Source organism: Denticeps clupeoides, chromosome 5 (genome assembly GCF_900700375.1).
Source record: "Denticeps clupeoides chromosome 5, fDenClu1.1, whole genome shotgun sequence".
In the NCBI taxonomy this organism is placed as follows: domain Eukaryota; kingdom Metazoa; phylum Chordata; class Actinopteri; order Clupeiformes; family Denticipitidae; genus Denticeps; species Denticeps clupeoides.
Window position 1 is genome coordinate 29794871 of NC_041711.1, and position 13828 is coordinate 29808698.

The following is a 13828-nucleotide window of genomic DNA, read 5'->3' on the forward strand; positions in this document are numbered from 1 at the left end:
CTTTGGCCAGTAATTTTATCATTCCATTGGAATGCCTTAACCCAAGTTATTCACTTTGAAAAACTTTTTTCAATTTTCTTAGTTTGGCTTAAAATCCACACTAGTACAGAATGTAGTGCATCAGTAGATTCAAACATATCTGCCCTTCGAACTAGGTGACCACGACGTGCTTAAAACATTCGAATCCAAACGTGAGGGGCGGCACCGAGCTGGCGACAGAGGGGCGAGGCCGCGCACTGATCAGCATGTGACGCCGCGTGTCCCTGGCCCCTCCTCGCCGCTGATTGGCCGCGCGCGCCGGGGGCGTTCCCGCCGCCCCCCCCACGGCCCCGCCCATTTCTCTCGCCGCGCACGCCGCGTCCGCGTGCGTCCCCCGGCCTCCCATTGGTCGGCGGCGGCGCGAGCGGCGAGCCCGGCCAATCGGAAGGCCGCGCCACAGCTGGCGGAGCGTGTGCATGTGCCGTCCACATGCGAGGGGCGCAGACGCGGCGTTCCGGGCGCCGAGCTATATAATCATGGCGCACAGGCGCCTTCTCCACAAGGAAAAGCACGTACACAGTTCAGCTCGGAGATGGTCCTGCTGTCGAAAAAGCTGAAGGCCTTCCAAGTCCAGTTCAATGACTCGAACAAAACTTACCGTAGCGGCGACAAGGTGTCTGGAAAGATCGTGGTGGAGGTGTCCGAGGCGACAAAAGTGTCTGCCATGAGAGTTGTCGGCATCGGGAAAGCCATGGTGGAATATCCTAAAGGAAAACAGCGATGTCGGGAGGAAGTGGAATATCTGAAATATGAGGACGTTGCCCATCTTGACAGCCAGATGACGGGTAAACTTCTGCAATGCTTAGGTGCTCCCAAAAATACACTTCAAACGACAAATGAATTGACAAATGACTTTTATGCCTTTCCAGACTCCGACGGCTCAGTCACACTCATGCCTGGACACACGCATGAGTACATGTTCGGGTTTGAGCTTCCACAGCAGGGGTAAGCCCTTTTGGGAACCATCCTGTTAACCGTGAGGAACCCCGTTTCCTAACAGAGCCCTAATCCCCGTCCTGCTCCTGCAGACGGCTGGTGTCCTCTTATAAAGGGAAGTTCGGACATGTTCAGTATTATGTGAAGGCGGTGATGGAGAGGCCCTCTCAGCCTGCGCTGGAGTGCAAGAGAGCGTTTGAGGTTGAGGAGCACCTCGACATTAACACGCCTGAGCTCATGGTGAGTGCGCTCACCCGCCCGGTACATTCACGCCCAGTTCAGCGGCCGCCCACGGGTAATCCGGTGACCGTTTTCTCATCTTGTCTCCCAACAGACTCCCGCCACAGGGGCAAAGGAAAAGAAGTTGACCTGCATCTTCATTCCTGATGGCAGCGTATCCATCCAAGCAAGAATTGACCGCAAAGGGTACTGTGAGGGAGAGGACATCTGCATTAATGCCAAGTTCGAAAACCTCTGCTCGCGGATTGTGGTGCCAAAGGCGGCCATCATTGCCAAACACATCTACCATGCCAACGGCAGAACCAAGGTCTTCAGTGAAAAGCTGTGTGCTGTTCGGGGCGACCATGTCATTTCTGGCATGTGTGACGTATGGCAAGGGAAGAGCCTACGTGTGCCCAAGATTAAACCCACCATTTTAGGGTGCAACCTCATCCATGTGGACTACACGCTCATGGTGCGTCCTTAATTGGCTTCACAATATGCATTTTTTTTTCTTTTCTTTACTTGTCTATTAAACTTTAGCATCCCTGCATTCTCCAGATCTATATTCACGTCCCAGGCAGTGATAAACTGACCCTGGAGCTCCCCCTGGTCATTGGCAACGTCCCATTCACTGGATTTGGCAGCCGGACCAACAGCATGAGCAGCGAGGCGGGTAGCAGTGTCTCCAGTGACAGCTGGGTATCCACAGGCATGCCTTCCCCCCCACCCAGTTACTCAGAAATGCCCCGGGAAGTGAGGATCAGCAGCCTCACCCCGCTGCTCGACGACTATGACGAAGACGATTGTCCCATCTTCATGCGTCCTCCCCCAGCTTACTCAGAGGTACGAAGATGGTTAGATCTAGGTTTTACTGTCAAGTCGAGTGTATCAGATGCACTGACTCTGTGATCATTCTTTTTGGCAGGTTGAAGAGGAGAACAGGGGCGATGACCCTGTCTTACAGACCTGTTGAACAGATGCGAAATTCTAAACATATATTTGGTGATTGTAAATAATGCAAATATCAGAAAATTGGAAGGATAATAATGACAGTTGTTATGTGAAAAGCAGATATGATGGACATTCTGAAAATGAATGCGGAAAAACAAGGATTTGTTCTTAAGATGTTCTTTGAGGACATTATTTGTTTTAACCTTTCTATGATAGGCAATCATACAGCAGGTAGGCTCATCTTTGATAGTGTTCAGAATTCTGTATCTTATTTGATTCAATTCATAATAATCATTCCATGTCGAGTCAGCACTCATGTACCAAGTGTTATTTTTGTGTCTGCCATGATCAAAGGCTCATCATGCCGAATTTTCATGCAATTGCGCACTTTGAATGTATAAATGTTAGTGGTTTATACCCAAGGAGAGATATGTTCTCTTTATTTAACATTGTGAGTTATTACTTTTTGTTTGCTCTTCAGTCCATAGCAACTGTGCCTTGATGTTTATTTTATATATATATTTGCATGTGTATATTTTTTTATGTAACAGTACATCAAATGTATACTTCACTTTTATTTTATAGATGTATATATTTACACTTGTTTTACATTTGAATTGCTTGTCAATTTGAACATGCCTTTAGTGATGCCCTGTGGGTAAATTTGCTGAAAAATAAAGTGTAGACCTTCAAACTAAATGCTCCTTACATTAACTTGTACAGTGTAAACACAAAGGTGACGTGTCCTGGGTGAGGAAAGGCAGCTAGCAGTTTTAAAATAAAACCGTACAGTACTGTGAAACTGATAAATATACAAATTCATGAATTATGTTGGGAATTCTCACCTAATTCAACATGATGTAGACAGGAGATAATAATAAAAAGTACATTTAAAGCACAGTTAACACCATCAAGTGTGGATAAATAATTTTTTTTTTACCAGCTGTGAAACAAATCCCACTGATTTACATTTACAAACATTTACAAAAATCTGGATTAAAAACCCACGGATTTACATTTACATTTATGGCATTTATCAGACGCTCTTTTCCAGAGCCACAATCAGTAGTTACAGGGACAGTCCCCCTGGAGCAATTTAGGGTTAAGTGTCTTGCTCAGGGACACAATGGTAGTAAGTGGGATTTGAACCTGGGTCTTCTGGTTCATAGACGAGTGTGTTACCCACTAGGCTACTACCAAATTAATACATGTGGGATGAATGGAGTGTGATATGTGTTTCATGAGCTGTGCTGCTTCCTGGAGGTGAGCACAAAGTATAATTAACATGAAGTACTGCTTTGGTTGGTCAGTTCTGGGTATCTCTGATGGCCCTAAATCTCTTGGCAGAGGGCAGCAGTAGGGGAGAGGTGGTGCCCACAGTAGGAGGGGCAGGTTATGATCAAATGATCATAAATTTGAAAAATCACATGGACAACATCCGTTACGTTATATTTACTTCAGCTCCAATGGAAAGAATTTCTACAACAAAGGAATCATGCAGCAGGATGGGCTAGGAATGGCATTTGGTGATGTAACACTAGCATTGACGGGCACAGAGGGCACCATGGAATATGCTGCACCACATTCCCTGTGCATGTACTGTCAGTAAATGACCAGTTTAGGTTATTCTTCTTTTAATCTTTGGAGTATATGAACTTCTAGAAAACTATATTAGGGTGTGTCCTGGGTGTGCACGGTAAATGCACTGTAAAACAGCCGATTACACCAGTCTTGCTCAGCATGTTTCATCTGGTCACATTTAACACACAAGACAAACACAAGAAATTATATTAAACACTGAGTAGAATATATAGTGCATATTTAATGCATATAGTGCATAATGTTACATTTATACAGATGTGTCTTATTCCGAAATGCCTGTGCACCTATTTCATAAATGTCATTTCAGAATATATGTAATCTACTATGTGCTGAATACCATACCCACCTTTCAAGCAGATGCATGCAGCTCTGCATGTCTACTTTTCGTGCAGCTCGTGATAGTGCCAAGGACGAGTTCCTCAACTTGGTAATCATGTCAGAAACCTGACGCCGTTGTTTACGTGCTCTGCAGCTGTTCAGAGGCAAGATCCCCTCTCAAAAAGGTACTGGCATCTCTCCTCTCACTACCATGGCAGTCTTTTTACAGCTGTCCAAATACTGCAGCCCACAGAGCAAATCCAACTATAGACCCAGTTAAAGCACCCATCCCACATCATAAAGGGTGCACATTTATAATACTATTATTCAAACTGACCAATTGTCAAAAAAATCAATGTGACACACCTTTTTAAGTCTCTATGAAAATTTCATATTTTTCAGCTTGGAAGGAATAGCGGGAAAGGAAGCGGACCCGTAATCGAAAGGTTGAGGGGTCAAATGCCAAACCGTATAGGTGAGGTCTCCTTGATCAAGGTACCATCCCCACACACCGCTCGGTGGGGGCCTGCCCACTGGATTTAAAGCAGAGACCACAGTTCATTGTGTGCACTGGGTGCTGTGCTGGGGTGTGTCAAATAAAACAATTAAACACTTGCCTACACTTAACGACAGTTCTACCATTCCACTTATCAATTCACTTAACCCTCTGGAAAAGGGCATCTGCTAAATGCCAAAAATGTAAAACTATAATAAGATCTCACAACATACAAAACAGACAATAATCCAGGGTTTCAAAGAACATTCTGTGGCTCTGCATTATCATGCATAAATTATGCTGACACACGTATAGTCCCAGCTTGAATTCCTAATTCAGAACTCACTGCACGGAAAAGCTAATATTTCTTTACATTCTTTGATCTTCAACTTGCTGTTTAATTTGACTTTGGGCATGATTTATCTGGTCATTAAGGACTGGGCATCCTCTGTCTTTCACAACTTCAGGTTTTTACAGCATGAACACAATTAATCGTTCAGAAGCTGATAAGATGTTCTGGACAACTGAAAACCTAAAACTAAGCCGTTGGTTTCCTGGAGCTTAGAATCCCTTGAGTAGATATTTTTCCCCCATTAATGTCACATCAGACTGCACTAATAATGAAGTAAAACATTCTGTTTTCATTCACCTGAAATGCCATTTTGCCAGTTCAGCAATGAGGACTATAATTTAATTTCAATTACCGGCAGAGAACTGCATGTTGTATGTTTCTGTTCTTCATTAGAGATAAACGGTTATTTAAAGCAATTTGAACAGAGTCTAATGTATTTTCTTATGTCTGAACATGGGGTTGTAGTCTTCTGTAGTAACATTTTGATTAGACACTTATGAGACATGCATGACAATATAAAGCTAAATAGGATATATTATAATACATCATGGCATATCAGAATATGCTGTGTTTTGTCCAGAGCTTAATATATACCACATAGGACAAATTATAACACAATTGATCATCTAAAGGGCCCTTAATGTAACCGACCAAGGCTTTACATTATGTAATAATATCCATGCATATGAGAGTGTGTGAAGCTGACGCCTGAAGCTGATTTAGAGTGACTGTTCTTGCTCACAATATTTATGCGGACGTAATAATCACATGGAAGATAAACCTGGTTCAGATTTAAGTTTTAATTATTTGGTGCGTAAAGTCAATTCTTACGAAGGAGCTCTGTATTTGTGTTATTTTTTTATTCGTTGTTCCATTTCCAATTTGCTACATGAAACACACAAGGTGATTTATTCTATTTCAGTCCATTTCAATAATTTTACTCCTACAGTCTGCATGCAGATATTAGTCTGCAGAAAGATTGGAGTTATGACTAAGCATCACATAACCCTTTGCCCTAAAGAGGGGTCAGCCTTCTCAAATGTTACTGTCCATTTATGGACATGCCATTACTACAAAAGGCACCATCCATCACTTGCTAACTACAGTAGAGCTACTTGAAGACCTGTGCAGCACTGCAAAATGAATTTTGATTCCAAATGAAACTAGAATAACAGAAAAAAATCTGCAAAAAGCATGGTTACGGGGCCACTTCCTTAACTGCAAGGCCACCACTGCCCCACCAGTATCAGAAATTCCATTACATCCTAGCAATCACAATATATCTCATGAATTTTAACCTCTGCCAGAGAAGGTGAGTAAGCAGGAACACAAATGGTCAGGTTCATGTTACACAGCATCTCCTAACAAAGGCAGAAGTTTGCACTAATATCTTTCCTTGTATTTCCAGAACATTTTTTAGTGATGCTGCCTGCATCTTCCTGAAGAACATTATATTCATTACAGAGCATAAACAGAGCCTGCAAAAGCTAATTAAATTTTTCTCCAATTTTACTATTATCACTTATTACATCCCATGGCCTTGGGTAAGTGCCACTTCGATCAACAGAAGTAGTTAGCAAAAGCCTAATTTGGCCTGAGGGCTGTCCCTATGTGTACACAAGCCTCCCTTTAGAGCCATGTACTTGCCACTCTACAGTCTGAAGTTTCCAGCTAATGCAGGGCTAAGAATACAGTTCTACATATACAAGTGTTCTGCTTTGATTTTTGCCTGTATGCTGCATTTTGATATGCTGCCTGTATGTTGCTGAGCACATGTGGATTTGCATTTCTTAGAAGTGTGACAAGTGCCCATCATTATTACCATAAATTGGCAATAATTAGTGCATATCCTTTCCCCATTATTAAGAGCTGATTAAGAGCTTTCATTCAATATGTATGTCTCAATTTTGCACAAAACACTACTACCACCCCTCGATATGTTATATTAGTTATAATTAAAAATATAACCTAAATAAAAGCTTTGATTTTTTGTGCAGCACACCTCTGTAGTGCCAGCAACCCCTGTAACAATCTGTGGTGGCCTAGTGTATAAACAGCCCCATAATCAGAAGTTTGCCGGTTCGAGTCTGAACCACCAAGGTACCACTGAGGTGCCACTGAGTAAAGCACCGTCATGGGTGATGGTTAAATGCAGAGGACACATTTCATTGTGTTTCACAATGGCAATCCCTCCACTTGGATCAGCACTTGGACTACGTTCCTCTGCAGGGGACTGGAAAAACACATTCAGTTCCCAGATTACATTCTGGCCAAATGTGGCACTGTCATCAACCACCTTTCGTTCCTCGAAGAGCTGATATCGACAAGACTAGTTGACTAAGTGAAGGTTAGAAATATCTGTATGTCATGTCTGTGGTCATGCAAAGGTCATGCAAAGGTAAACGGGCATAATGTGAACGTTCTTCTCATTAGATGAGTTAGCAAGTCCAGTTTCATGAATACAGTGTTAATTTACAGCGCTAATACTCCTAATAAACTGGCTACCACATGTACATGATCTACTCATGCAGCAAGTGTCTGCCAAAGCAATGAAGATCCCTTTGACCTGTTCTCCACTAGGCTCTGGTTTCAGTGGTGGCAGTCCTCGTCCACTTCCTAGAATAAACTCCACCTCAATCTTCCGAGCAGTGCTCTCACAGTAGAGCTCGGGAATGTCGTCTATTAGAAAACGATGACACAAGCATATTTTTCTCATCGCTGCTGACCTACATTTAAGGGTATGACATGGCTGTCCCCACAACAACACTTAAACTAGTAAATAATACAACTGCATGAATTTTGGGGACGTGGTTTAGGCTTTTTGAAGGGTGAGAATTCTGTCAGGCAATTATAAATAACTTAACTAGATCTTCTCTTGCAACCTTTAATATTTAGTCTGAAGATATAGTCGAAACATACTATTTACAGTACAACATAGAGCACAAAACCCTGTTCAAAAAATCACGTTGAAATACAGAGCGGCATCTGATGTGGGGGCAGAGGTCATGCTGTAATACCAACAGGAAACATGATGTATCTGAGCAGCATTATGAGTACACATGCCATTATATTTTCCATTTCTGAACTTAGACAAGTTTTTCCTTTGAAGGCCTCATTGTTTAATGCAGACAGAATGCAGTTTACAAGATGCATTAGTAATAGTAATGTAACTAATTTATTAGAAACCAGCTTTCCACTATGTAAATATTTGAGGCATGTGGACCTTTGAAATAACGCATTTGAGACTCTGTCTGGTTAGGTGTTCTGCCCAACAAGATACACCTAAGATTACACAGCAGTAAACGTAGCCATAGCAACAAGAAAGCTAAGCCATAGCAACAGAAGAACTGAACTCATCCTCAGTGTACAAGAAACAGCACACACACAGACATATGATTTGCAATAGTAGCTACAGCAATAGCTCAACCAATAACCAATACTCATTGCAAACTTTCGTAGAATAAGAATGAAGTTTTTTTTATAGTTATTGCCCACAGATAAAACTATAGGGGTGGTAGTAGCCTAGTGGGTTAGACACTCGCCTATGAACCAGAAGACCCAGGTTCAAATCCCACTTACTACCATTGTGTCCCTGAGCAAGGCACTTAACCCTAAATTGCTCCAGGGGGACTGTCCCTGTAACTACTGATTGTAAGTCGCTCTGGATAAGGGCATGATAAATGATGTAAATGTAAATGTAACTATATCTCTTGAACGATGCCCTGTCTGTATTCTATCAGTAGGCAATAATCTCTGTATATTATTTTTAAAACTAAAACTAGAGCACCATCTACATGACATCCTAATTAACTGCACCAGTTTTAAAACCATAGCAGCCACCAAAGGACAACAGGTTTTAAAGACTTAAACATCCCTTAATAAACAAATGAAAATGACATTTATGCTGGGTTCTCCATTACCTCCATAAGACAAAGCTTTTGCAGGTGACTGTATTGAGAGATGGGGTTGTATTAAGTGGATATTTGCCTTGAAGTTCACTTTGGAAAAGTTGTCCATGTACAAAAAGAGTGTTATAAATAGTATTTATTTATAATTTATGATTAATACAACCCAATAAACTTTGTAAAGCAAGTGAACACAGCAATACAAACTTGCAGAGCAACAACTCTGGCTCACATTGAGTAATGTGACTGCACATTTTAACTACATCTGAAATAATTTTCTAAATTATAATCTAAATTTTAAATCTATAAAATATTCATAAATAGGCTATAAAAGGTTAAAATATAAAATTAAGAACATGTAAAATAATGTTAACAAGTCACAATATTTAAAACATTACCAAACACTTACATATATAGAAATACTGCACACTAAAGGTCTTGAGTAAAAAGCTCTTGACAGAATCACCCCTGCCCGCATCAATTCATCAGTGCTAGAAGACATCAAAGTAGAGGTAAACAGAGGTAAAGTAGAGGTAAACATTCTTACAAAATATCATATATCAATATCAAACATATATCAGTAGCTTTTTTTGCTTTTAATGTGAGGCCACATTTCGGCTTGTGCATCTGGTAAGTTAGCTGCCTTGAAGAATTGTATCATGCAGTCAAAATTCTGTGTGTATCTGGGTCCATCGGACTGCATAACGTATCAGAAAATGGCCTCATCCACGTCGTAGTCACTCTCTTCCCCAAAATCGTCCTCATTTTCAAGGTGTGACATAATGTAGCCGGTTTCCTGAAACAGAGAGAGTAGATCAAGAGACCTAATTCAGGTACACTACATACAGACATGAGCGGGAAAGGAGCTCTTTACCTCCTCGGATTCTTCCTCGTCATACTCTTCTTCCTCATCCTCTTCTGTCTTCTTCTCTTCTTCCTCTTCATCAGAAGCAATGCCCTCCTCCTCCCTCTCACGCATCTGTAAGAATAAAAACAACTGATCACAAAAGGTGAGGTGAAAGGAATGCTTAAGGAATCCACAGCAAGCAGAATTACGGGTGCCTAGCAAATTGCAATCTTTTTGAAGGTTTCTCAAAAAAACACAGCAGTAGATGAATTAAAGTCAGAGGCTAAATGAAAACGGGAAATTCTCTGATGTCAACCTCCAATTTTCTCATAATCTCCTCATCCTCCTTGCATGCAGGAAACGTATGCTTGGGCCGTGCTGTCATTTCTGGAATCAGACACAATACAGACTGTAACACTGGTATAAAGGACATTTCACGCTATACCTCATCAGAATATTAATAAAGCACACCAGCCTCTGGCTTTCACATCTTCATCTAAATTCCTTTTCCGATATCCATTTCATTTAGGGGGAGGGAGAGAGGCAGAGAGAGAGACATGCCCTGTAAAGTGCTCTTTCATTGATTTCCCCGGAGACACAAATGAGTCACAGTGCTTCACCTAAGGCGTGAGATGCCTGGATTGAGATGTTCAGATCTTTTCTTCTCATACATACCAATAAGATGTTATGACCAGTCTGTATAATGACCAGTCTGGTACACATCATGTGTATGTGCAACCCATTTCTTATTCTGCATTTAGCCAAGGATTACTGAAGTCACTCAGCTTCTGCACAGACAAACCACAGGCATCAAAGCACCTTCATTTTTCACTCACTCTCTTTCAGGGGCCTTTTAACTCGACTGCACAGCTCTTCAGGAAGTCTCCTCCAATCTGTAAAACAAGACATAATGAAATCTTGCTGGTTCTCTAATGTATTGGCTTTGGACACTGCACTAAACAGTGCTGTCAACGTTCACAGACACAACTTGCACAATCAAAATTAGACTTGTTTAAATAGTTTCCTGAACCACAACCACTCAAAAACAAATGACTATATAGGGAACCACTCCATGGCAATATGTAAATTATTACTTCCGTAAAAAAACAAAAATTTAAATATGTAATTTAAGTGTGAACAAATTTCCAACCTGGACTCCATTTCAAAACATTTTTTGATGCTTCAATGCGCTGGTATTTATCTGAGTAGCGTTCCACATCTAAGAGAAATACATAATCCAGAACAGAGTAAACTAGAATTTCTGCTTGGTCTATAATGCAAACATGACAAATATGATAAAGAAAACATATTTCAGGCATTCTTTAACACAGAACACACTAAAATTATATGCTCATGAAATTTTTGATAATAGCGTAAGTACCAAGATAATTATTACAGCCAAGTAGGCTTAATATTAACATGTCAAAATTAAAATGGCCAATTTCTGTCATTTTGTTCACTTCCTGGGTGGGGTTTGACCTGTGACCCCGTTGTGAAATTCATTACATAAAAATGATAATATACACTGGAGGAGTTTTAGAGAGAACTCATGTGATTAATTATTTTCAAATGGTGTCTTACTGAATAATTAGGTTTCTGTTACTAGATGTCTGACAGCTAGCATAAATGAATAGCAATCCACACTGTGGCCTGTAAGAATGATTTTATTATAAAAGCAAAACAGGTTATGAAAACAAAGCACCACGGAAGCAAAAGGAATGTGGTGAAAGCCGCATGCAACCTAAAAAGGTTCCGCAGTAGCAGAATTAAGTTTGGAAACAAACATTTAAGATCTGCTGACTATATTTATAATAAGTAAATGAAATAAAACAAATTCGAACAAGATGTTGCCACTTCAACAGTTAAGTAGGATGGAAGTCAACGTGTGATTTGAAGGTACATATGCATTCGGTTCACAGAACACAGGGTGCTGAGAATAAGTCACCCACCTTTTTTGGACGCCGCAGATTTGATGTAGAAGGGCAAGCGCTTCATGGCTCCTCTAAACTCCTGTTTCAGCGCCAACATGTACTCTGCTTCCTTCCCCGTTAACAGTGGAACAGGTTTGTGTTCCATAGGCTTTGAAAGGTAAAAGCCAATTTAATAAGAGTAATTATTACTATTTTATGTCAATACTACATAAAAACACCATATTTATAAAAAATTAAGGGCCATAACGCAGTATATTTGTTAAATACAAATGAGAAATTCAGCCTGAACATCTGTAGTTGGACTTTATTGTGGAAAATCCTGATTTGAGTGGTCTGAACAACATTCATAGCTGAGAGGTGCGATAAATGGAGAAACTTACAGGGAAAAGTGAAGTTCCAACTTCTTCCATGGTCGAGCTCGAGTGTCCTCGCCTGGTGTATCTCACCAGATGTCTCGCAAGCCTGAGTCAGTAAAACATCCTATTCCAGTCCCATCCTTATTATTCCCACTGGGGAATAATAATAGCCCCCTGTGTTCCATCCACTTGACCGGTTGCAATGTTTTAATGGGTAAAAATGATCCTTTATAATGCATGTGTGACGTTTTATTAATTTATGTAATTAATTATCGACAGCCACTTAAAGTAACTCCATCTTTGTCGCGATGCTTGGCACGAAGTTCTTTCGTTTAATGTTCTTAAAATGCGCATTTAAATAAAAACATTTTTTGGGGGGGGGGTACCGTACTATGTTGCTAAGGAAACGCGCCGCGACAGACGACATTAAACCTGACGTTCATCTGCCGCACGGACACCCTACCACGGAGATCCACTGCACATGGGCGACACATGCCCGGCATGGAACTACTCCAGGCTGCCGGCGAGAGAAAGACAACTTTTCCCACTTTCAAAATAAGTCCGCCCTGCAAACAAAGACGACGCAATAAACGTTCCGCCACGTCAGGCGCCGCGAGGCATGCGACACAAGTGGACGTGGCATTACATATTGAAGCAGTGTGATTATATAAATTTATAAATAACATAAGAGAGTAAAGGGACATATGTGTGTGTGTGTGTGTGTATACAGTACAGGCCAGGAGTTATGTACTTAACAAAAAGTGGAGACCTGACCTCCACAGTCACCGGACCTGAACCCAGTCCAGATGGTTTGGGGTCAACTGGACCGCAGAGTGAAGGCAAAGGGGCCAACAAGTGCTAAACACCTCTGGGAACTCCTTCAAGACTGTTGGAAAAGCATTTCAGGTGACGACCTCTTGAAGCTCATCGAGAGAATGCCAAGAGTGTGCAAAGCAGTAATCAGAGCAAAGAAACTAGAATATAAAACATGTTTTCAGTTATTTCACCTTTTTTTGTTAAGTACATAACTCCACACGTGTTCATTCATAGTTTTGATGCCTTCAGTGGGAATGTGTGTGTGTGTGTCTGTGTGTGTATGTAGCATTTAACCTTATTTAATTATCTTGGGTGCTGAACAGGAATGCATTCATCTTCTAGGCGCAGTCTTCTCTTTGAACGATGGGACTGAGCTCACTTCTCGCTACCGTGCTGTATTTGTCATTTAGCCAAGAGGTCGGCTGATTAGTCTGCTGAATGTCTCTTAAAAGCAACTACTATTTTGGAAGAGCAGATCTAAACCAAACGTAATTCTGCTACTGCGGAACCTTTTTAGGTTGCATGTTGCTTTCACCACATTCCTTTTGCTTCTGTGGTGCTTTGTTATCGTAACCTTTTTAATGAAATCATTCCCAGAGGTCCAGAACTACTTATAATTGTTAATAACATAATTTTGATGAACACTGTTGCAGCTACAGGAACAGACGGTCAACAGCCCACCAGGCTCTGGATGTGCAAGCATAATAGAATGAATGCATGCTTTGTGGTTTTAGACTTGCAAAGGATGAAGATCAAAGGGCCGCCAAAAGATGAATATAGGCAAGTCCTGAAATTTACCACAAGAGTGCCACGTGAAGTGCTGCAGTACACTGAGAGCTTTATCTTTCTGTCATGTAAATGTGTCCACCAGACACACACACACTCAGGTATACATACCCAGGGTTAAGTGTCTTGCTCAAGGATGGTAAGTGGGGTCTGAACCTGTGACTTACTAGGCTACTACCACCCATTATATAATGTATATTTTTAACAATTTTATTAAATATACATTGGCAAATTACAGCTGAACGTCCAAGACACGTGCATGGATACTAAC

The 13828-nt window shown here is 41.1% G+C and overlaps 2 protein-coding genes across 2 annotated transcripts; one reads left to right on the top strand and one right to left on the bottom strand.

Annotated features, from left to right (window-relative positions):
* Positions 1–527: 527 nt before the first annotated feature.
* On the top strand, positions 528–2847 carry txnipb (thioredoxin interacting protein b). The gene is made up of 6 exons (XM_028980912.1): positions 528–824; positions 909–984; positions 1068–1215; positions 1310–1669; positions 1756–2040; positions 2123–2847. Exons 1-6 carry the CDS (start codon positions 572–574, stop codon positions 2168–2170), a joined length of 1170 nt encoding a protein of 389 aa, XP_028836745.1. The 5' UTR covers positions 528–571; the 3' UTR covers positions 2171–2847.
* Positions 2848–9216: 6369 nt separating this feature from the next.
* On the bottom strand, positions 9217–12623 carry polr3glb (RNA polymerase III subunit GL b). Its single transcript, XM_028981326.1, has 7 exons — positions 11980–12623; positions 11618–11747; positions 10819–10887; positions 10505–10561; positions 9985–10055; positions 9696–9800; positions 9217–9617 (listed from the first exon to the last, which is right to left on the bottom strand). The coding sequence occupies exons 1-7, from the start codon at positions 12007–12009 to the stop codon at positions 9531–9533; spliced, it is 549 nt and encodes a 182-aa protein (XP_028837159.1). The 5' UTR covers positions 12010–12623; the 3' UTR covers positions 9217–9530.
* Positions 12624–13828: the final 1205 nt, after the last annotated feature.